General features: G+C 42.8%; 1 protein-coding gene across 2 annotated transcripts in view; it reads left to right on the top strand.

The window, feature by feature from the left end:
• The first annotated feature begins 2,089 nt into the window (after window positions 1-2,089).
• Window positions 2,090-24,717, top strand: part of slc8a4a (solute carrier family 8 member 4a) — a 28,512-nt gene continuing 5,884 nt past the window's right edge. The window contains exons 1-7 of one of the 2 annotated variants that reach the window (XM_022209444.2): window positions 2,090-2,936; window positions 3,278-3,353; window positions 5,752-7,156; window positions 7,313-7,830; window positions 19,507-19,613; window positions 21,737-21,855; window positions 22,809-22,908. In XM_022209444.2, coding sequence (XP_022065136.1) covers window positions 5,813-7,156; window positions 7,313-7,830; window positions 19,507-19,613; window positions 21,737-21,855; window positions 22,809-22,908 — 2,188 coding nt within the window. In that variant the 5' untranslated portion in view covers window positions 2,090-2,936; window positions 3,278-3,353; window positions 5,752-5,812. Of the gene's footprint in view, window positions 2,937-3,277; window positions 3,354-5,751; window positions 7,157-7,312; window positions 7,831-19,290; window positions 19,386-19,506; window positions 19,614-21,736; window positions 21,856-22,808; window positions 22,909-24,717 lie in introns of those variants that run through there. The other variant, XM_051937858.1, reaches the window with a different exon arrangement.

The following is a 24,717-nucleotide window of genomic DNA, read 5'->3' on the forward strand; positions in this document are numbered from 1 at the left end:
CTGTGATAGTGAGCACTTCTCCTTTGCTGAGATAATCCATCCCACCTCACAGGTGTGTCATATCAAGATGCTGATTAGACACCATGATTAGTGCACAGGTGTGCCTTAGACTGTCCACAATAAAAGACCACTCTGAAAGGTGCAGTTTTTTTTTGTTTGTTTTTTTTTGGTGGGGTGGGGGTGGGTGGGGGTGGGTGGGGTGGGGTGGGGGTGGGGGGGTCCACTCCTGTTCAATAGCTGTGCGAAGTTGCTGGATATTGGTGGGAACTGGTACACGCTGTCGTATACGCCGGTCCAGAGCATCCCAAACATGCTCAATGGGTGACATGTCCGGTGAGTATGCTGGCCATGCAAGAACTGGGACGTTTTCAGCTTCCAAGAATTGTGTACAGATCCTTGCAACATTGGGCCGTGCATGATCCTGCTGCAACATGAGGTGATGTTCTTGGATGTATGGCACAACAATGGGCCTCAGGATCTCGTCACGGTATCTCTGTGCATTCAAAATGCCATCAATAAAATGCACCTGTGTTCTTGGTCCATAACAGACGCCTGCCCATGTATGTGGAAAAAGTTTTCGATCTTTGAGTTCATCTCATAAAAAATGGGAGCAAAACAAAAGTGTTGCGTTAATATTTTTGAGTGTACAAACATGCATGTTGGTGTTTTATCTGTAGACATGGTTGCATCCTGACATTAGGAATCAACTAACAGCACTGCTGAGTCTACATACAGCAGACGTTAATGAACATTTATCCAAACCACAGAGATAAAATAAACATTTTCCAATTTTGGAAAGAATCTGTTCAAACCTTTAGCTCTTATCTTTGACTGTAAATAAAGATGGATGAACTCTGCACGACATCACACACAGGTTTACTGAAGCTAACTCTGGAGTCTCTAGTCGTCGTTATCTTAGTGGGTCACGGACCATCCTTTGACAACCCTTGATTATGAGTGAATTTAAACTTTAACACAATTTGAATGAATGAGCTACATACAAATTCATTCCCAATACAGTTGTCTTTAATGAAGAAATTACCTTTAGAGACCAAAACCATTTTATGTACCAGAATGTAAACATTTTTATTTCTGCTGCAAAGTTGGTCACTTTAACATGGGACTCTATGAGGACTGAGTCAGTTTCGAAGGTAGCTTCAAGTGGACGTTTGAGGAACTGCAGTTTATGTACTTTTGCATTACTGAACACATTGGATGTAGAGCTTGTGTATACGCCTGCCATTCTCTCCATACAGTTCATATGGTTTTATGCTCCTCTTCTGCTATCAAAATGTAACCATTGCTTTAAAACAACCTATTCCTACGAGAAATAAGAACAACCCACAGTCTGAGCGTTTTTTCTTGATATAAAAGAACGATAATGAAGTGCAGCCAGACCATTCAGCAGCACTGGCTATGCAAGAGTAACTCTGCATTGGCTTTATTTTTCAGCTTCGCCCCTATATGGTCTCCAGAAACACTACTACGCTAATCCCGATGCACCTTTCATTCAACCTTCTCTGGTTGTTAAATGACCTCAGTGTTCAAGCTGCCTCCAGTTTATGAAGCAAGGTTTCTTTCAAAAATTTGAAGTCTCAAAGCTATCTCAAGAGAATCTTCCCAAAGAACACTGATGATATCATTCAAAGCTACAGAAAACAGACGTTTTTAAGGGTCAAATTAAGGTTTGAGTTGAAAGTTGTTGATTTTTACGTTGGGAAACTTTTGCAGCAGTACAGATCAGACGGGCAAAGTTGTCACTTTTTTACTATCCAGGAATCTGTGGTGTGCAATAAGCAAATATAGGTGCAATCTTCTTCTCTTGCTCTCCTAAAAGTCTAGTTTGTGTAAGTGCAAAACTTATCCTATTTTTGTAATGGTGTAGGATTTAAATTCACACATATTGTTTTCTCTCTCCTGTATCTCTCTATATAAGCGTCCAGACTATAACAACATCAAACCTCCAACCCACAGCAGACCTGCAGGCAGCAACATCTGGGATTTGACCAGCATCTCAGTGTTTTAGCTGGCAGCAGGTCGTCTGTGCTGATGGGTAGCAGCGATAATGAGTGAAATTGTGAGGATTTAGGAGTGAAATAGTCATTCATCCCTGACTCCTGATGCGCAGTCAGGAGGACCAGCCGTGCGTGTAGCGCTGCCCCTGAACGTCTCCTCCCCTGTTTCTGCAGTGTTACTGCTTTCTCCTTCTCGCTCATCGTTTGTTGTGCCAATGCTGCCCACCGCAAGAGTAAGACAAGACTTCCATTTGCATAGCACCACACTCCTCTTTCTTGTCTGCCACCATCCCTCTGCTTGATTTCCATCTCGTCCTGATCCGTGTGCTTCGCGTCCTCTCAGTGCTTCACCATTCATTCACGCCTACTCTCATGTGCAGTCTTCTTTGGTTTCTTTGCGTTTTTCCAGCTCAGACAGAAGAGCGAGGGGATTTTTTTTCCAGTTTATGTTTTTTCGGACATGAAAAACACCCTTAAAGCCTTTTACTAAATTGCTTTTGAAGAATTTCTGAATGATACAAGAGGGACGAATGAAGACAGAATCAGTAATTTAATTTATTATTTTACGCATCAACAATCGCACGTAGTCTGGAGAGGATAAAGCTGGAAACGCATTGTGGGTTTTTGAAAAATTACTTAGCTGTGCGGAGGTTGTCGCGGCGGTGGAACGGGGGGAATTTAATGAGAGGAACTAATCCGACTGTGTTAAGTTTGCTGAGGTAGGGTACCTGTCAGGGGAGGGAGAAGAATAGCGAAGAAGCACCGTGGAAAGCTACGCGTCATTTCCAAGACACCAGCGCAACAAGCCAACACCATTACACCAGCCTGCCGTGTGAATGGCACACGGGGTGTCTTCCTCTGTTGAACTGGTGCAGGGTGTCCACGCTGTGACCAGGATCCAGCTGACAATCTGGGCTTTCTGTGAGTATCTGTGGGACTGCTGTGCGCACCAAATGGACCAGTCTATTTGTCCCCCATGCATAGGCTGCTGCTGGGATAATCTGCCTTTTATCTGCGTCTGAAATCTCCAATAATCGACTTGTTTCTGAATCCATTTGTAACTTAGCATTCAGAGTCTGCAATGGTTGGTGTTTAATTAGTCTTTCCCCTTCCAGCTGCCGAATCTACTGGCTCACATATCTGGGGCTTTTAATAAGCTTCTTGCAACTCTCTAATGTGGAATCCTCTCCAGCTAGTTTTCGTGGTGCTTGCAAAACTCCCGTTATAATCTGTTTAATTTAAGATAACCTGTCTTTCCACAGAGCAATATGAAAGATAAGTTCATCTCCTGAGGCCACAACTTCCACACTGGGCTGACTCACTGACAACTGCACCCAGGTGAGTAATGCAGTTTCTCACAATATCAAAAATAGGAACTATAACTATATACCAAAATAATAAAGCGTATTCCCGGGTGAGCATCTTGTTTTTCTCCATTCTGCTGAGCTCTAAAGCTCCTAGCTGCATGCAAACCAGCAGCACTTGTCATTTCTGCTTAGATTTCTGTCTATTGACAGTGGTTTCTGTGCAGCACAGAGTCTCAATGAATTCGATTTTCTTTTTTGTTTTGTGTAGACACACTTTCTGCTTCACTTCCCTTCTGTTTGTTATTTTAATGACCTTTCATTCCCTAAATAGTAGAGATGACATTTATGAGGAGTCTCAGTACAAATTGAGACTGCCACCATTTGAAAAAGACACACACATGCACGCACAAAACAAGTGCAGGCACCAAAGTGTGACTCATTATGTACAAGTGTTTACTTGCCAACCTTACACCTCTGCTTAGCAAACACGAACATGTTTGAGGAATAAATCATTCGAATTTTTATTTGGGTCAGAGGATATTTCTTTGATTTGAATAATTTTGGATTTATCTGAGGCTAAATGAGAAACTCTAAACGGAAAAGTGGCATCTCGCTGAGCTCGTCAGTGGTTGATGAGGGCTAAATGTTGAGCTGAGGCTTTTAATCAAGAGATAAATGGTAAATGCGAGCAGTTGAGAGGCTGTAGTTTGGCAGTGGTAGGAGGTTTGCATCCTTAGAATGTATGAGATTTAAGTAAGGTGAGAAACTTTCAGCTTTGTTGTTTGTGTTGACCAAAAATAAAGTATTCCTCTGAGGAAACAGAACAGTGCAGCTCCACTGCAATTAAAGGAAGACCTGACATCTGAACCTGTCTTGTCTCGTTTCTTTGTCACTGGCTGTGAGCAGCTGGTTTGTGACATAAATATCTGTAGCTTGTTAGCTTGTTGCTGCCAGGTGATGCCAGTGAGGAGTGCATGTCACTGAACTCTTTATGGCACCACTAGAACAGATGGAAAGACACAGACGCTTTGTATCTCTATAGTATTGTCAAAAAAGAAAACACATTCCTGCATTTCTACCAGTTGGCAGGCGTGCGTTTGCCATAGAAACATCACCCACTCAAAATTTGTGCAGGATTGTGCGCCAATTGTGTTATATATTATTTATTTGCTGTCAATGGTGAGGGAATCAGTGACAGCATGAATATATGTGTGTCACAGAATTGAGATGTGGAATGTTTAACTCTGTCAAACGTGAAAAAAACCCCAGAAAATCCTGGTTGGTTGCAGGAGTCGCTGTCCATGGTGCTGATCTCACTGCTGTTTCCTTCAATCTGTCCAGCAGACAGGTGTCGAGCTGTTGCACGGATACAGAGCTGTTAGTCATTTATTTATAAGCTGACAAAAAATAAATTAAAAAATGACAACTTAATTTTTGCATCTGTGCTGCTCTGCTTCACCCTGAAACACAGCCTTGATGGAGAAATGTGCTCCCCTGTTATGCAGGTCAGAGTGGAGAATTCAGCTCTTCTCTGCTGCATGTCAATGAGAGCATGTGGCACACATAAAGCATTGTCAAATCTCTCCTGCTGTAGGTAGGCAGCCTATTTTTGAGATGGAGATGGTCTTAAAATTTTAATTAGGAAGCACCAGATTACGTTACTTGGCGTTTCCCCTCTCTTTCTCTCTGTTTCACGGTGATGCAGATGTTAATCCTCTGGAAAGTGTTGATGCTGTAACTCTCTGAATTGTTCACTCAAGCTGTTAAGATGCTGCTGCCAAGAAAAGCACTGTGGAATTATTTTAAGTTGTCCCCTGACATATTTTAGATGGCTTACATAAAATGTAAAAAAAAAAAAAAAAAGCCATTTACTGTATTTTAGCATTAAACAGTACATTATACAGTAGAAGTGAGCGGTGTGCTGCATTTCTAAGAGACACTAAAATTTTTTTCCTTTAGAAAAGGCATACAATATCTATATCAATAGCCTTGCTGAAGAACAACTGCTCTTTTATTGTTATTCTCATTGTCAGTGGAGATTATTTTTGGAATTCCATCCAACTTAACAGTACATATTGGACTGAGTCAGTTTTTCCCTCGATACTACAGGTGCAGAGGGTAACATTTTTACTGCTGCTGAGCGCAGAATGACCACATTATACGTGTGGGAGTCGGACAGGGTAGTTCAATACCAGTGACTCAACGATTAGTAGGTGCCAATATTTCTGGCTCTCCAAACTCGGACCAACCAAACTGTTGGATCCCACGTCATTTGCATACAAAAGAGCGTGACTGTGAGCACTTTGGCGATGTTAAACCTCGCCTTGTAGAGGCTATTTCAAAAATAGAACTCTGAATAATGAACTTGTGACATGTTCAATGTGGCTATCTCATCCACCACGCGAATGTCTTTCTCTTTTGTCTTTCAGAGGTGTATAGGAACCTTCACATGCCCTGATCTCCAGCATTAGAAGATACCATCCCGCCGCCATGTTTCTGCACAAGCGTATCTTGAGCTACACTCCACCTGCCAGCCCCTGCATGTTCATCTCTACTCTACTGGTTCTTCTCCCAGGAGTCACTCATTTCTCCTACGGAAGCTCCAGCCATGAAGACACAGGCAGCACACCAGGCAACTGCTCCAGTGAAGACAACTGCTCAGAGGGTGTGGTTCTGCCCATGTGGAACCCACAGAACCCTGCAGTCGGTGACAAGGTGGCCCGCGCCATCGTTTACTTTGCAGCTCTCATATACATGTTCCTGGGCATGTCCATCATCGCCGACCGCTTCATGTCTGCTATCGAGGTCATCACCTCCCAGGAAAGAGAGATCACCATCAAGAAGCCAAACGGTGAGACGACAACAACTACAGTGCGCATCTGGAATGAGACGGTGTCCAACCTGACCCTGATGGCGCTGGGCTCATCGGCGCCAGAGATCCTGCTGTCTGTCATCGAGGTGGTGGGTCATAACTTTGAGGCTGGAGCTCTGGGCCCCAGCACCATCGTGGGAAGCGCCGCCTTCAACATGTTCATCATCATCGCTATCTGTGTCTATGTGGTGCCAGAAAATGAAACCCGCAAGATAAAGCACCTGCGGGTGTTTTTTGTCACTGCTGCCTGGAGCGTGTTCGCCTACATCTGGCTCTATCTCATCCTGTCTGTGTTCTCTCCCGGGGAGGTGGAGGTCTGGGAGGCAGTGCTCACCTTCCTCTTCTTTCCCCTCTGCGTGCTACAAGCCTGGATCGCAGACCGCCGCCTGCTCTTCTACAAGTATGTCCACAAGCGTTACCGTGCCGACAAGAACCGTGGCATCATCATCGAATCCGAGGGAGACGCTATGTTCACCAAGATGGACTTGGAGATGGATGGGCAGGGTGTGAACTCCCACACTCACCCCAAAGAGGCCCTGGATGGGATGCTGGAGGGGGTGGAGGAAGGCGGAGGATTGAGCTCGGAGCAAGATCAAGAGGAAGAAGCCCGGCGGGAAATGGCTCGCACCTTGAAGGAGTTAAAACAGAGGCACCCAGAGAAAGACATGGAACAGCTGATCGAGATGGCCAACTACCAGGTGCTGGTGCAGCAGCAGAAGAGTCGGGCCTTCTATCGCATCCAAGCCACGCGTATGATGATAGGAGCTGGGAACATCCTGAAAAAACATGCTGCCGACCAGGCCAGGAAGGTGGTGAGCTGCCACGAGGCCAGTGGGCAGGAGGAAGACCCCAACACCATCTACCTGCAATTTGACCCGTCTCACTACCAGTGCTTCGAGAACTGTGGCTCACTGAAGCTGTCAGTGAGCCGACATGGAGGAGAGAGCGGCTGCACTGTTAAGGTGAGAGGAGAAGGGATGACAGCAATGTAGCAAATGCTCAAGGTCAATTTAAATGAACTTGAGCGACTTGAGAAATAAAATATTAATAATTCAGCATTTTATTATAACTCCACTCTCTAAATATTTAATCACATTTCATTCCTTTGTGGCACATAGGTGGACTACCGGACGGAGGACGGAACTGCCAATGCAGGCTCAGACTACGAGTTCGCTGAGGGCACTTTGGTCTTCAAGCCCGGTGAGACGACTAAAGAGTTCACTGTCGGCGTAATCGATGATGACATCTTTGAAGAGGATGAGCACTTCTACGTGCGCCTCAGTAACCCACGTATTGTGCACCGTGCTGAGGTCTCCGTCCTGGAGCCGAGCTCCATCACTTCCAGCAACAGCACCGTGGGTCTTTCCCCCCACATCCCTCCGAAGGCGGCGCTGGGCAACGCTCACACTGCCACGGTCACCATCTACGACGACGACCACGCCGGTATCTTCACGTTTGAGAGCAACACTACGAGGGTCAGCGAGAGCATCGGCAACATGCAGGTGAAGGTCCACCGGACGTCCGGGGCGAGGGGGAAGGTGGCGGTGCCCTACCACACCGTCGAGGGCACTGCCAAAGTCGGGGAGGACTACGACGAGGTGTCCGGCAAGCTGGAGTTTCAGAACGACGAGACCATGTGAGTGCCAGTTCCTCTTCTTTATGTTTGCTGTTGCTTCTCATCACTTGATTAAACACCACAGCCCACACATTTGTATGTTAAACAGTCCTGCTAGATTACTGTAAGTTATCTATTCTGGTAATAGATGAAAGCGCTATTTTTATGAGTCATAGATACGTTTGCTCTGAGAAGTTTAGATCTTTCAGAGGGATGACGTGGGTGGATAAGAGGATATAATTGTGCCGCAAATAATGAAACATTGTGCCTGATGTGAAAGAAGAAGAAGAAGAAGAAGAAGAAGAAGGAGGAGGAGAAGAAGAAAAAGAGGCAAAGAAACAAGCTTTCTATGAATGAATGCAGGTTTAAAATGCAGACCTTTGGGATGTGTGTTGAGGTTATATATGAGTTCATTGTAATGCAGCATAATAAAGCCTCCTCTGCAGAAAACAAAGCGAGTACATGTGAGCGACAGAGTAGAGGAAAGAAAATCAGACAGGTGACTTGCTCAGCAGCGAGGAGGGGATGAGGGCTGAGCAGAAACAGGTGCATGTGAAGAAGCCTGTGTGATTATTTTAACAAAAGGATTCATGGATGCAGCAGCAGAGAGGCAGATAAAAAGATTGGGGAGGAAGAGTGCAGAGATGGAGAGAGAGAAAGCATAGAAAGTGTGTGAACACTGCGTGGAAGGGTTGGCTGCATGATGAGTACACTTGTAGTGTTTGCTTTATGGTGAGAGGAGCAAAGGACCTGGCAGGTACCTACAGTGGTAATTTTTTTGCCCTCGACCCTATCAAGCTCTTCACAAAGCAGTTTAATGAACACCAAAGGAGAAAACAAAGGAATAAAATGTGTCAGATGAATCGTCTTTGCGAGGAGAATTACAGTGCTCGTGTGTAGGTGTATTGTGTAGGTCGGCTGAGTGGGAGGAAAGGCAGGTGATACACAGTGTCAGAGAGAATGCAGATCTCCCTATTTATCTTTGTTTTCCTCGCAGTGCAGGTAGAAATTATTGAATACATCGGTCTGAGTTTGGCAGTTTGCTTGTGCACGTTTATCTGTGCATTTGCTTGCTTTTTACGCATTAGTCTGTGTGTATTATTGAGGGCGTACTTGTGCGGTGGATCCACTTTAAACCCACATCAAACAAAATGTCGCTCCAAAGGGGAACTAAAAGAAGCTGCTGGAGCATCCAAAGCAATTAAGGAGAGTGAAGAGGGGTTAAAGGAGTCCCAAAAGTTCTCTACATGCTGCAGACAGCTACAGAGGCTGCAGTTAATGAGTCAATAGTGGGTAACAATCTGAAATGAGAGGCAGGCAGCTTGTATCTGCACTCAAATGGAGACTGAGCAGTAGATAAAATCCTCACCTACTGAGCCAAGACTCTGCGCATCAGGCTGTAGCAAGCTGACAGCGACACAAGCATCTGCACACTTTATCAGGAGCCGTGCTTCTCTCAACAGTCGCCATGCAGCAGGAGATGAAGGTCCACCGAGAGCAGGACCCAGCAGGGCAGGACGGTTCGCTATCAGAAAATGAATGAAGAGAAAACCCCAGATGCAAAGGGAACTGTCAAAGTTGTGCTCAGATGCTCCGGTGCTCCTTAGAATAGCAAGCGAGGACTTAAAGGGGAATGCAGGAGTCCTCTGATCACGGGTGAAAGAGGTTTGACTCAGATCTCGAGTCACAAGTGCCAGGTTCAGTCAAGTAACAGAAGCTTATCTTTTGGGTTGAATCTAAATTAATTCTCAAATCTTATTGTTGGAAAAGGGCAGCACTCATGTCTGTGTGCCACCTGAAGCTGTTTATCAGAGCTTGATGTTGAGCCATCGAGCCAAAGATCCCCAGAGTCTAAATCCACCAGATCACATTTTTGCTGCTTTATGCTACTCAGTTGCTCGAGTCAAACTGAATTTTTTATGAGGCTGTTTAATTCGGAGAGCTCAGTCAGTCTTGTTAAGAGATGCAGGTGAAGCTCCTTTCCTACGTGTCTTTGCCCCGTCAGCTTCAACCATCTCAGCTCTTTGTATGCACGTGTTTATGTGTTTGTATTTGTTTCTCTGAGTGGATAAACTTGCATGTGCTCTGGTAAATGCATATCTGGGCTTCTCAGTGCTCATCAGGCTGCCAAAGTTCGTCTTTGACACAGAGCTGGCTTTTCTTACCCGAGCGTTTCCCCGGGCATTCAGGACAAAGAGCTGACACTCGGCAGCAGGCCTCCAGGCACCTTTGTGTGTGTTTCTTACACTGTCTGCGGCTTTGTGTGTCTTTATGTCTGTGTATATCTGCCTTTCCCTGTCGATGTTTGAGCACACTGAGGAGCAAAAGAAGAAGGAGAAGCCAAGTTTTTAAGCATTTGACATGAAGCCAGGAGGAGCGGTTTAAAATCTAGCCATGCAGTTAAATAATAATTTAGCATCTAAATTCTGCACTGCAGTAAATAGATTATGATGTACAGACACAAACATCTGAGCCAAAATAAACAGGCTGACATACAGAACCATTTTACATTCTGTTTTTATGGATTAGAAGGAAATCTGCATAGACCCTTTGATGCTGGTGTGCACCATAAGCTTGTATCTGTTTTTGTTAGCGCCTCAAAATGTGTCTCACTATACACTAGTTGAGGCTGAAGTGGATAACGGGGGCAGTTACATAAGCTAAGATGAAAGAGATGTGAGGGGATCACTTTTGAAAAGGAAAATCAATACCCTGATATTTTTTATTTCTCACGCCTAATGTAGTCAGGATCAATAACATCCTGAAGTTCCCGAAAAACATGGATAAAAGAGGAGCAGCAGAGCCAGGGCTGGGTAACATTAGCACATTTAGAGCAGTTAAAACCTTTCTCCAATCATACGCTTCTTCTGTGGATGCATGAAGGGAGAAGGGAAGGTTTGCTCCATTTAAGCAGAGGAGATATGAGGCATTCACTCTTATAATTTATGCTCACAGCAATCTAATTATAATGCTAGATATAATTACACTACATTTTTGGTCTTGCTAGTGACGTAGCTCAAAGGATAGCATTGTTGGTTGATCAGCCCACTGTGGTGATTCAGAGTGAATTATCCCAACGATGACTGGATTCATGCATTGACTCTATATAAAGGTGGACTAACCCTCCATGACTTTACCCAGAAAGGATCTGAACTGTGGATTTTAATTAAAGTACAGCTGTTGTCATCTTGGTAGTGCCATAGTCCTCTCACATCTCTGCTATCCAGAAATGAAGCAAGACGTTGTGCTGAGACGCATCATGCAAACATCTCTGGGCCATGGACAGCATCCACCTTTCACTTAAAGTGCCCTTAATTATGCATAATCTTAAGCCTTAGCACAATTTTAATCTTTTAAAATTCACTCCCATACAGTTGTCATAAGCTGGGGAATTATTTATAGAGAACAAAAACCTTTTTTGCACCAGGCTGGGAACATGTGTATTTCTGCTGTAAGTTCAGACATTTTAACATGGAGGTCAATGAGGACTGACTGGATTGTGGAGCCAACCTCGAAAGGCCGATCAAGGAAGCGTAGTTTTTGACACTTGGCAAGAGCTTCATTTTTCAGCACTGATGGTCCTGTTTGGATACATGGCATGCACAAATCTTTGGGATTCCAAAAGAATGACTCTAAATTATTTAAAATATGTAGCCAACATTTGCTTTTTTAAAAAAAAAAAAAAAAAAACATCATATTGATTGCATTGTTAACTTGTGAACATGATTATTTTAATATAATTGTACAGACAACAGATTACAGCAATGAGTGAAGTAAATACATGAGACTAGCAGCAGTAGCTGTATGGGTAGTCAACTTTTCTAATGGTAAGTTAGCAGTCATCATCACACTAGCTAATGTCATTTGCAGCTGTTTAATTAGAGCAAAACAAGTTAACATAAATATATGTGTACATGCCTGCCTGCTATAAATCAAAACACAAAAAGCACTCAGAGAGCACAGTACTCCGCCAAGGCTGCTCGGCCATTGTATGATTTCCGACGGATAACTCCCAATAAGTCCGCAATGGTGGATTTGTAGTAAGATGGCAATCATGTTATCATAAGCAGGCAGCTGAAGTAGCGTTCCCTTGTATTCGTAGTTACAGTGACACTGTGTAGCTATGATACACAATGATACGGAAATCTTTAAAAAAGCCGTGGATCCAGACCATAAGCCGCATCACTACCAAAATCTAATCACTTGGTCCTTGTGTCAGACAGACAGACAAACCAACGCTGATCATAACTCTGCCGAGACCCCGCCTCCTCGGTGGAGTAATAAATAGCAGAACTTACCCTTTCCGATGACACTAGCTGATTCACTGTGTGTCAAAGAGGGCTGACATTACTTTGTATGAAAATAAAAATTAAAATCTTTTATGGTAAAAAGTCTAGCATGGGTCACCTATAAGCAAGAAATCAGTGGGGATGCTTGACTCTGAGGGGCTCAGAGTTGCCAAAGTTGTCATTTTGTCATTTGCCTGGCTGGCCACCTCTGCAAGTAAGCAGCCGTATGTGAACACTTCAGTTAATACAAGTCATGCAGTATTTCACTATTATGGTTCTGATATTGACAGATTGCAGACCATTTCACCTACACAATCATGGAAAAATATCTCTATCACCAACACTTTACAGTGAGATACATGTAAAACAGAACACTAATTATTTTTTGTTGATATAAAGGGTAATATAGAAAATGTGGATAACTTAGACCAGGGGTCGGCAACCATGCGGCTCTGTCAGCCCTCTGTTGTGGCTCCCTGTAACTTTGGAAAATAAATTGTTCTGCCTTTCAGGCGCGTTTCAATGCATTTTAATGTAGAGTTTTATTGTGAAATTACCGCTCTTATTTTGACGTGTCACTCCACCAGATGTGCTGCTGGGGTTTTCCCCCTGCAGAGAGATAACACGGAGCTTCCGATTCCCACACGTTTCATGCTTCTTCTTTTTTTTTGTTTTACTCCTGGAGAAGCAACGCCTGTAGTTTCACATCGTTTTGTACTCAAGAATGGCAAGCCTGTATATTAAAGCTCCACTCCAAGAAAGATACGTCTTGTCTTTGAGTCAAAAGTACTCATGGTAGGGTAATACACGTTACTCGCAAGAACACGGCGAGATGTCCAGGCAGCAGGTCAGAGAGTCAGAGGAGTGTCGTCTTGGAAAATAGGGCAGCGACTTAGTGGAGAAAAGTTATTAGCTTAAGATAAATAGATAAATAGATTTTACAAGTTCAATAGACATTCGCAAAATATTGATTTCCAGCTAACATTACATAACATATGAGGTCCAGGAGCAAAAATGACATTAAACAAGTAAGATAAATATTAGTGGTAGGACACAATTTAAAAAATGAATCTATCTAATTAGAGGCTTTGTAATTAATTAATCACGACTGATTAACAAGGGCATGGAGGTAAAAAAGCGATATATGCAGTGTTGTCTTCATTTTCAATGCCAAAAGGATTTTGCGGCTCCCGGTGTTTTCTTTTCTGTGGGAAACGGGTCAAAATGGCTCTTTGAGTGTTCAAGGGGAACTTCGGTTTTTTTCAACCTGGGGTCTGTTTTCATATGTCATTTCATACATGTGAGTGATGGAGAAATTAATTTTCGACATAGCTCCAGTATTTAGCCAGGCAGGCAGCTTAGCAGCTCAGCTAGAAAAAAGTATGGGGCAACTTGCCCCCACCCCGCGTCAAAGTCCACCCTAACGTGCTTTTTTCCCCACACTGACCGGCTCGGATAGTCAAAACACCAGTTTTGGCGCGAGCTATCGCGCGATTTCGGAACGAGATTTGCTTTCTTGCGTCCTGAGATTTGGATACAGACCACAACAAAGAGCGATCCCCAGGTAATGTGGAGGTTTTCGTTCACTTCTCATCTCTAGTATGTTGTGGGATACTCGTTGAGACTATCCGATCCGGTCAGTGTGGGGAAAAAAGCACGTTAGGGCGGACTTTGATGCGGGTGGGCAAGTTGCCCCATACTTCTCGCTAGCTGAGCTGCTAAGCTGCCTGCCTGGCTAAATACTGGAGCTATGTCGAAAATTCATTTCTCCATCACTCACGTGTATGAAATGACATATGAAAACAGACCCCAGGTTGAAAAAAACCAAATGTTCCCCTTTAAAGGTTGCCGACCCCTGATCTAGACTGTTCTGAAAAAGCAAGATACAGTATGTATGAGTAGACCTTATAACAACTAAGATAGCAGTAGGTGGTTGCAGAATTAACATGAAACTCGCCTCGGGCTCATTGGGTTAAGGTATCTCTGGACATTTCTCTTCATATCACCAGCAGAACAACGTTTCTGTTTGACCAGTGAAATATTTCATCATTTACAGGACTGGACTGACACAAATTCAGGGTCCCCAGTGGGTGAATCCCAGTGCCTTTGATGATCCCTTTATTTTTCATCTGCTGCCAACATCAGGCTGAAATGTATTCCCAGCAGCCAGCTGTACTCTGTGTTTACTGCTAAGCAGCTAGTATAATGCTAACACGCTAAACTGAGAGATTGAACATGTTAAACATTATACCTGCTGAGTACCGGCATGTTGTCACTGCAAGCATGTTACCCTGCTGATGTTACCCTGTGCATAACTACAACCTCGCAGCAGCAAACAGCCAGTGTGGCTGTAGACTAAAATGAATTTGAACTGCTCCACTGCTCATATCTTTTCCTTTGCTTATTAGTTCACATGTCATTAAGGAGCCATTCTCTGTTATGTTACCACACAATTTTGCAAGTGCAGGTTATCAGTGGTTGGGTCATTTGTCATTATAAAAGTCACAAACCTTTCCTTTCAGTATAAATTTCCTCTGCATAATAACCCAACAACGCAGCGGAGACACATCAGTTTTCGTCTTTTATATGCTGCAGCTATGAAAAGCATATTTCTTCAGAGCCCAGCTGCTTTTGTTCATATTCAGCTGAAGTGCAGCCTTTCTGGAGCTGGTAGAGATTCAGTGTGTTGATCAAGGACACTCCAGTAATGTAGATATATGCAGACACACTGGTGTGATGAATGGTTCTGTAACTGAACAGTGGTGCCCAGTTCAGGTGAGGAAATTAGACATACTGCTGTGTATTCATCATGCTCCCTACTGGCTTCATCTTTGTCTGGATCTCAGGACGTTTAGAGCTTGTAGACCAGCATGTGGAGAAAGCAGAGATGTCCTCCTGAAGCAAACATAGAGGCATGAAATCACTCACGCTGGTACCTGTAGGTAGAGTTACAGCCCTCATGGCTCACTGTTTATGTTTTTGGACTGTGGGAGGAAACTTGAGTATCCTTAAATGTGGAGGAGAAGGAAACTCCAAAGATAAAAGGTCCAGAGCTACTTTAAGAATCACTGCTACACGGTCTGAGGGGGACAGTCTCCACCAGAGAGTCTTAGCTGCTTTTTTTCCCTTTCTCAGGTTAATCCAAGGTAATCCAGCTAATTGATTTCCAAAGGGAGTATACACACATTTTTTTCAAACATTTAACAGACTCTCACAAAATGTGAGACACTTTTATTAGCACTTGTAAAAGGAACCTGCCAGACTGCAGTGTGTTCCACATATACAGAAGAGATTATGGTTGTTCTGGGTGGATGAGATCAATCCTCAGAGGCAGACAATCTACACTGTGTGTGTTTGTGTTTGTGTGTGTGTGTGACAGATATGATAACAAGATATGTTAGCCAGTATGACTTCTCAGAAACTAACCCCAGGAATGGAGCTGATGCGCAGGCAGAGATGGCCATTATCTACACTGTGAAATGTAATATGTAGCACGTGAAAGCTTTTCTGTCTTGATAGAATCCAACTGTGGCTGCAATAGTGAGAGTTTACATCGACCTACAGAGATACTGGGATCATGCAGCAGAAATGCACGGTGATATAAAACTGATTCTTGCAGTGTCCATTTCAGCCTCAGAGGCAGGGAGACACTAGTAAGGGAGGGCCGGTTTTGAAGGATAGATGGGCATTTTGTGAAATATGTTTAATTGCTGTCTTTCTGAGACTTTAATGACAGGATCAATACTAAATTGTAGTTTTACAGGGAGTGAAGTCTTTCTTAGAAGTCGCTGGCTCGGCCAGGAAATAGTTTCAGGATGTCTTCAAAAACCATCCAAATACACCAATAGATGTCTCTACATTTACTCATAACATACAAACTAGTTATCTCCTCTTGGCCTGCTGGCAGTCTCTTCTGTGTGTGCTGAAAAACAGTTTTCAGTCCTGACTCTGTAAATGAGAAACAAATAAAGTGGCTCAGATGGATCCACACATTATTCCAGCCACTTTGTTGGGACCCTTTTGGTTTCACATTTTGACACATTGGGTGTGCATTCGCATCATTTTGCAATGCGTAGGGGAGTCAGATGGGCCTGCAAATATCTGTAAACATCAGAAACAGACTCCATGTGTCCTTATGACCTTTTGCTGGGGTCGTCTTCATTGCTCCTTTTCAGGCAGCAGGAAGTTTCCCTTGTAACATGAGCTTAATGTTGTGAAAGTGTGTATTTTAATCAAAGCTATGATCTTTTCCTATACCTAACAAGGTAGTTTTGGTGGCAAAACCTAATCAAACAGCACGTGAAAACAAGACTTAAGTCCCAAAATAAAACAAAAATAAGGTTTACATTTTTTTCTTAAATGTAAAAAAATCGTCCAACATGGGACGTAAACTTTAATCTCCTGGGTGACGGTCCTGTCCTGTCTTAAGGGCAGTGTTAAGGTCCACAAAGACTCGCATGGACTTGGTGAGAGGACAAATTTCCATCATGCAGACTCTTGTGGACCCTCAGGTCCTCGTTGATCACACAGTAACACTGGCCACAGAAGAACCGCATAGTATCTGTGTTCCCCACAACTGTGCACATCTACAAGGAAACATTATGAAGGTTTTATTCTGTCACCACCCCTCCATCCCCTTTAAGAGGCTCTTTTAAACTGAAAAACCCCCGAATATGTAGCCTAGTCGTGCTAGACCCATGTTTCTGAAGGCACAAGGGTCTAGGGAAGCTCGACAGGGAGGGAGGCGGGCTAAAAGGTTGTCTTTCAAATCACTCTGCAGCAATTGGGTAGGTATACAACCAATCAGTGCAACGAATAGGCTGACGTAGTTCCTAGAGCGCCGGATTGTGGCTAAGTCCCGTTAGCTTCCCAACCAGCGGAGCCAACTGGTATATTAAGGATTTGCCATATCCCGTCGGCATAAGTCCAAATACGTCTTTCTTCTCAATGAAACACTTCAGTGCCGTCCTTTGTTTATCTTTCAAGTTGAATTTTAGCTTCAAATCTTTAAGGGCTGTGGCCAAAGCCGAGTCGAAAGATAACTGTTTATTGTGCGCCGGTTGTTTCTGTCAGAATCGTCGCGCCTCTGTCGTCACTTAGTTACGCCCTCCTTCTGACTCTACACTTCATGGTGATTGGTCCGGCCAGTTTTAGGAGAATCCAGCCTCGAGCCTTATGGAGGGTAACTAGACCCACCCTGGCAGAGAATTAAATTCGTTGCCGTGGGTTGTCTAGCACGGCTAGGCTACCAAATATGTCTAGCAGTGTTGAATATCGACACAAGTGCCACTGCCAGAGGACACACTGTGAACGTCTCCAAGACATCAGTGGTTTTGACAAAACGACAGCATTTGATGCCCTGGGAATGAGAACGTGTTAAACCGGAGGAAGGGAGGGGGTAAAGATGCAGAGGAAGAGGACAGTGGGAGTAGAGGGACTTTAACTCTGACACATTAACTATGTAAATGTGCTAACTAACTAAAGATCAAAAATCTTTCTCCAGAATCACAGACTTCACTTTTAAATAATTTATTAGTTCATTAGTCAGCAATGTCTGTCTCTGCTAGTTTAGTAAGGTCAGACTTCACTTACAAAACCAGTTAAGCCACACAGAAGGATTCTTTGACATTGTACGTGCACTTTTCAAAAATATTAGTCTAAAGTAAAGTAGGAACTCTGAATCAAAGGGATCAAATGGATAATTCAACAATGACCTAACCTCTCTGAGTTTTGGAGGTCAGAGTTCTGACATTATTACAAATTATTTCTAACTTTTACAAAATCTGAACTGAATTATTTATTAAGTCTAGAAAGAACCTTTTTCTTTAACCTACCATCATAACTGAAGGTAGAAATTCAAGGGACGCATCTTATTCATCGATAACCACAGTTGTTTTTTATACTTTAAATCATTTCATTGAACCTGATATTTTTACATTTCTCATTGGAATTGCTGTTTTATTGTATTTATGGGTCAAACAGGTGAAATTTTTATTCATCCAAGTGTTGGAAATATTTGAAAATTACAAATGTAAGCTATAAAGAATCACTTCACCTGAAAAGACTGATTCACCATACTAATGAAAGAAAGTGGATAGAAAAACGAATATCGCCGCAGCCTTTTCTTCAATCTTATTTTGATTGTTCACCTTTGCTGTTATCACTCACTTTTTGTCTGGATTGAGTGCAAATGAGCATCAGAGTCTGGCAGAGGCTGAGATTCAAATTGCTGGCTAATCAGCCTAATGCATTGTATGAACCCGGTCCCCTGCTGCTCTTTGACAGCCTTTTATTTTCTACTTTGTATTTTGGAGGAGATTCTGCAAAATGTAAATGTTTGTGTGATCTTCAGCGGTTCCGTTCTGCTCATTTTGGCTCGTTTCAGTAAGACAAACAGTATCTGCCTCAAAGGTGATGTAATATCAAAATGGCTGCCGTGTGATTCCACTCGATAGCAGCCGGGGCGTCGCATTTTATTTTAGGGCCTCGGAATGATGCTTCAGAGTGAACTTTCTGTGCACATGAACTCATTTGTTGCTATTGCAAAGGTCTCTCGGCTCCGCTGCGCTTCATTTTGCTCCCACCGTTATGACTTTCCCTGACATTAGACAGCCAATGACGTATCATTGGCGTTTAAAATAAACTTCCTCTCTTCAGCAAGCAAAGGCGCTTGCTGCGTGTTGTCAAACCCTGAGTGTATATGTGTAGACAGAAATAGACAGCCACCCACACATCATTAGGGAGATGGAGGGAGAGGGAGCGAGAGATTGACTGTGACAGTGTAGGAGAATGGAGCTGGCTGAAGAAAATATGTCGGTCACAGCTTGACACCGCGGCCGCACGTGTTTCTGCAGCACTCAGGTTTAAGAGCAAAAACTGTACTTCTAAGCAGGTCTTGAAGAGTTTGCTGTAACATGCACAGCTTTCTAAACAGGCAGAGAGAAAGATAATGCTTCAATTTCCCATTACTTCTAACTTCAAGTGTGTGGGAGGGATGTGGGCTATTTCGCTATACTTGTTCGCTAATGGAATTAATGGTGTAGAAGGAGTCCACCCTCATGTGGGGTGTTAAAAATGTATATTTAATTCTGTTATTGTGCACATAATTCTCTGCAGTACAGTATGTTAGTTAATTTATTAAAATGTTGAGCTTCATCTTCTTATCTAACAGATCTGTTTCATGATTCACTGTGTAGGCGGCCTACCTCTTGGCTACACTGGCTTGATTCGAATGTCTACAAAGGCATGGACTCTCACTGGTTTGCTTCTATTTTTGTGCGAATTTAGGTAACAGAGGCTCACAGCAGGTTAACTCACATCGACAGCCGCTGTTAATTCCTGAGTAAATCTAATTCACCTGGTCCTTGGTCCTGTCCTCTCCTTGTCCCCTCGACCCCTCTGCCTTCAGGAAGCTGCTGAATGTGAAGATCATCGACGACGAGGAGTACGAGAAGAACAAGACGTTCACGATCGTGCTGGAGGAGCCCATCCTGCTGGAGGTGGGACAGAGACACGGTGAGTTGAGGACACGGCAGCAGAGCACCATTCCTCATTATTTCTTGTCCTAAAATAAATGTAACGCTGCATCCACTCTGCTTTATATTTTATTTAAATTCCTGAGGCAGCACAGATTATATCCATTGATAGCAGTTCTTATTAAGTCTGCAGCAAATTCTCTTCAGTGTCTTTGGTGCATTTCATGACCAGGCTTTACGCTGGAGGACTCAAGGTCAGATGTTTGTACTTTAAATTAAGTTAAATAAAGTAGTTTGCTAAGGGTCGGAGTTAAAAGAGACAAGCCCAGAGGAGATATTTATCATTTGTACTCTTCTCCACACATTTCCATTTTTTGAAAGTTTTAATTCAGTATATAGATTCTCTCTATATGGTTAACCATGTCTTCAAAAATGCATTGCAATGGCAAAGTAAAGCAGCGACACAACTGATTTCAGATTGAGTGCTTGTAATTTAATTTTAATGATATCAATACCTACACAATAAGATTATTTATAATCATATTTTTATGATTTATTTTAAGACAAGCAGAGACAATCTGTGTGTTTCCTACCCTCATGATAAACCCTCCTCAATGGTGCCACAAGATCTCCAAATAATTAGATCATTGTTCTAACAGTGGCATATTGATCAAACTTGGTTAGATATCATGACACTTGTTGGGTGCAGTCATGTTAGTTACCCGCTTCATCCTGCAGAGGGCCGTGGTGGGCTGGAGCATGGCCCTGCTGATGTTGGGTTGTAGGTAGAGCACATCCTGGACAGGTCACCTCACCAGTCCATCACCGGACTAACAAAAAGAGACAGACAACCGTGAAGGCACGCACTCAAGCCTGCAGACAGTTCAGGATCACCAATTAACCTCAGCATGTCTTTAGATTGTGAGAGGAAGCTGGAGCACCACCAGAAAACCCAAACAGGCACCGTGACAGCATGTAAACTCCACACAGAAAGACCCCAGACAACCAACAGGTTCTAACCTTCTTTCTGCTGTGCTTCGGCGGTGTTAATAAATCTTTTCACCAACGCACGGCACATGTTAGAAACGATCAAAAACAACAACAGATAAGGACAGATTTTACCAGAAATAAACAGGCTTCACTTGGAAATGTGTTCAGATGACCATTACCATGCTTACTTCTCCTGAAAGCAATATGTGGAAGAATATATGAGACTAAACAAAATTTCGTTAATCGATATTTGACATAATAACACAATAAATACATCCATCCATCCATCCATTATCGCTTAATCCTCATTAGGATCACGGGGCCCTGGAGTCTATCCCAGCTGACTTAAGGTAAAGGCAGAGGATAGGTCACCAGTCTATTAAAAGGCTGCAAACAGAGACAAAAAATCACGTTCACAGTCACAATTGATTAACGTCAGCATGCTTTTGGACTGTTGGAGGAAATCAGAGAACCCAGAGAAAACCCACACATGCACAGGGAGAACATGCAAACTCCATGCAGAAAGATCCCAGGCCAGGAGGCAAAATGGGGATCTTCTAGCTGCAAGGCACTGTGCAGCCCCACAGTAAATACATGTCAAATGAAAAACACCACTCCATGTATGCAATTAATAAGCATAGCATTAAATAAATAGGCAGTAAAATGCATCTCCAAAAACTTATTATCCACCTATACAAATAAATGTCTATGTACGATATCAGAAGTTAATTCCAACTCCTTATCATGACTTTAACTTTTTAGAGTTTCTATATTCAGCCTGGAATTCTTTATTTATTTCATCGATGGCACTTGTCAATCAACCTCTGGGCACAGGATTAATATTTATGACTGACTGCTCTGTCACTCTGAGGAGATTCACAGAAAAGAAGTCGAGTCAGTCCAGCAGACAGTAGCAAACACATCAGTGATGACAGAAATCCCTCTCCATTTCCTACGGCGTAAAGAAATGATCGTGCAAACATTTCATTACTATCTCTGAAAAGCAGCTAATTTCCAAAGAACAAAACACCAGACCCACGGTCCAGTCAGCTCTGACAACTGAAACTGATATTCTGATCGATAATCAAACACGTCACTGATGATGTTAGGGAGCAGGGCATCGTGAAAAGAGGGAAGGAGCAGCAGCTTTCACAGTCTGTTTCTGTGCCACAGGAGACACCAATGACAACAAGACAGCTGTGGGGCCGGAGGACGTGTCAAAGATGGGCTGCCCCTGTCTGGGAGAGCACACCAAGCTGGAAGTGGTCATTGAGGAGTCCTATGAATTCAAGGTAAGTCCAGATAAGCAACTTTTTACCTGATAGCCATGCCAGCCTCTTCACTGATGCCTATCTTGGAAATTTCTCTCAAACTGATGGGCTGTATTTATAAAAAATTACTTGCTTATTTTAAATAGTTTAACTACTATACAGACACCATGGGAGCACATAAATACCCCAAACACCTCAGAAAGTGTGGGAGATAATAAAAAACACATTTGCTTCTCACTCTTATACGAATTTCAGTTTTTACACAATATTTTGGGTTTGACTGTGGGGGATTAATATTTAATCTAAGTAGGGATGTGTAATAAATTATGAGTTATGTTCATGTAACTAGTGGCTCTGCCTGTGGAATCCTTCACTCACCCAGCCTGAGTAGTCAGAGAAGTTGGAGAAATTGAATCACCACCACTGAATTTACCATAACGCAGAATTTATTGCAGCTTTTCAAAATGGCCAAACTTTCAAGCCCCTGTAGACTCTGAGGCAAGTCTGAGTCAGCCCTGTGTATCATCTTAGTTAGAGGAACAGAGCACATTAGCTTATTGTTTTTACATGTTTGCACTGCAGTCCTCTTTACAAGCAAACCGATGTTTCAGTGTAAAATGGGTGCTGCGCCCCTTTAAGACAATTTAAGAGGGTTTAAGCTGTAACATGATACTGCACTCTTACTTGCAGCTCCAGTTTCGTGCACCGGCTCTATTTTCTGCTCTGGTGTAAAACAGCTTTCTGCTGGCAAAGTGCCGTCCTCCTGAGGGACAGAGGGGTTTTGTGTTCCCCTGCATCTGTTTTGGTGACTCACTGTGCACCGCAACAGAAGGAGAGATGCTGTTAATTGCACCCTAATTCATCACATCACTGTCCCCTGTGTCATATGGTGATAAGATTATACTGATGCGGCGTATCTTGTACCTGTAAATGCACCTTTTCTCTGCTGTCTTTGCCTTTGCGGCCGCCTGCAGAGCACAGTGGACAAGCTGATCAAGAAGACGAACCTGGCTCTGGTGGTGGGGAGCAGCAGCTGGAGGGAGCAGTTTGTTAGTGCTGTCACTGTCAGCGCAGGTGAGTCGCAGCGTCCTGAAATGTCTCATCTGTTCCCCCCTATGAGACCAGACCTGTAGAAGACGGTGCCTGCAGGCTGATCCAACCCACCTGCTGCCTGTTGTGCATGATTTTTTCTTATATTAAAATCCCACATCATCCAGTTTGATATTGGCTGAATTAAAAAAAAATTAGCACATAATAAATGAAAGAGCTGACAAAAGCAAGGCTTGATGTAATACAGTTTAGCAATTCTGTGTTTATTCGCTGCATCAGTTTACTCTAGACAATTCATTAAAATTGCATGCAGTAATGTAGTGAATCGGTCATGCGATTCACCATAAAAACTAAACCGGCGGCTCGGCCTGAACAATTAATGGCTCTGAAGAATTCATGTCTATCTACATGGCATGGTGAACCCTCTTTAGTTTGCCCTTTTAAAAGCCACTCACTGGCCCCGTGAACCTCTTAGATCTGCGTTAGTGCACAAAACATTTGCACTAAAAGCGGACTTAGACAGCAGAGATGTGTCATTTTGTTAATACGCTCCTCTCCCTCATTTTCTCTCTGTGGTTGAGGTCACTCAGATTTACAGTGTAGATATAAATAGAAAACACACTTCTTGCCTATATTTTCGTCTCAATGACTGAGTTACAGCTATGTTTACATTTAATGCAGTGAATTGAAATGGTTCGCTGCCGCACTTTGATCAACTGACTTAAGGATGCAGGAGGTTGGTCTAGTCTATTCGTATTTGTCTGGTAATTATATTTTCCAAGCTCTAAGCTTTTCCATGTCTAATTTTGTTGGGTCTGAACTTTAGTTTTTAAATCAGTAGGTAATTTTTTAACCTAAACATTTAATTAGTCACATTAACTTGTATTCTTTATAATTATATTGGTTCTCAACCATTATACTTAAATTTGTCAGGTAAATTGTCAATGCCAGCCTCATATATGCACTGGAAAGCAATTTAGCTTCACAGCTGATGTTTAATGGTGACTTGACTAAAATATGAAGCTGGAACTATTTACTATTTGTTTCAACAACTTTTAAAGATTTACATTTTTTATCATCTTGGGATCCAAACTGCACAAAGCTCCAAAGGATCGTGGACTTCTTTTCTGAAATTCTTACGTGTTGCGGTCATGGGACAATCTGTGATTCGGATGTTAGCAGTTCCTCTTATGCCCCACATCTTTGATTATTTTTGGATTAGCTAAGAGTTGGGAGGAGTCAGGTAAAGCCAAGATGGTGATAGCCACCACACCGAGCTTCAAAATCTGTGGTTTGTCCATCTTTATATGAAGAGTTCATTTGCAAAAACAGGTAACTCCGTTTTCAGAAAACTCATTTTTTTTATTGTTTACTTGAGATAATAATAATAATAATAATAATAACACTAATAATTAATTTTTTTCTCGATTTTGTCATGTATTTTTCTACCGAGTCAAATCCACTCAACTTCAGTTTGATTGATATTATCAAGTAAACAATAAAAAAAGTTTTCTGAAAATTTATCAAAACTGAGTTATCTGTTTTTGCAAATGAACTCTTCATATATAGTCTATGGTTGCCTCACAGTAAGTTTTGTGTTCCCTCTGATCCATATAGTGAGACTGAGCTGTATGGAAGCACATATTATGATGTTATCCATTCTAATACAATAGACTGACCTCAGACAATTGCTGCCAAGGCTGAGTGAACAGACTGCAGCTGTGATTGAACTTTAACGACGGGCTGACTTTGGCCATCACTGTCACTGTGACTGCAGCAGTGGCTGTGGTGTGGTTGTAATGTTTAAATTAGTAGTACCTTTATTTGTATAGC

Source organism: Acanthochromis polyacanthus, chromosome 17 (assembly GCF_021347895.1).
Source record: "Acanthochromis polyacanthus isolate Apoly-LR-REF ecotype Palm Island chromosome 17, KAUST_Apoly_ChrSc, whole genome shotgun sequence".
Taxonomy (NCBI): Eukaryota; Metazoa; Chordata; class Actinopteri; family Pomacentridae; genus Acanthochromis; species Acanthochromis polyacanthus.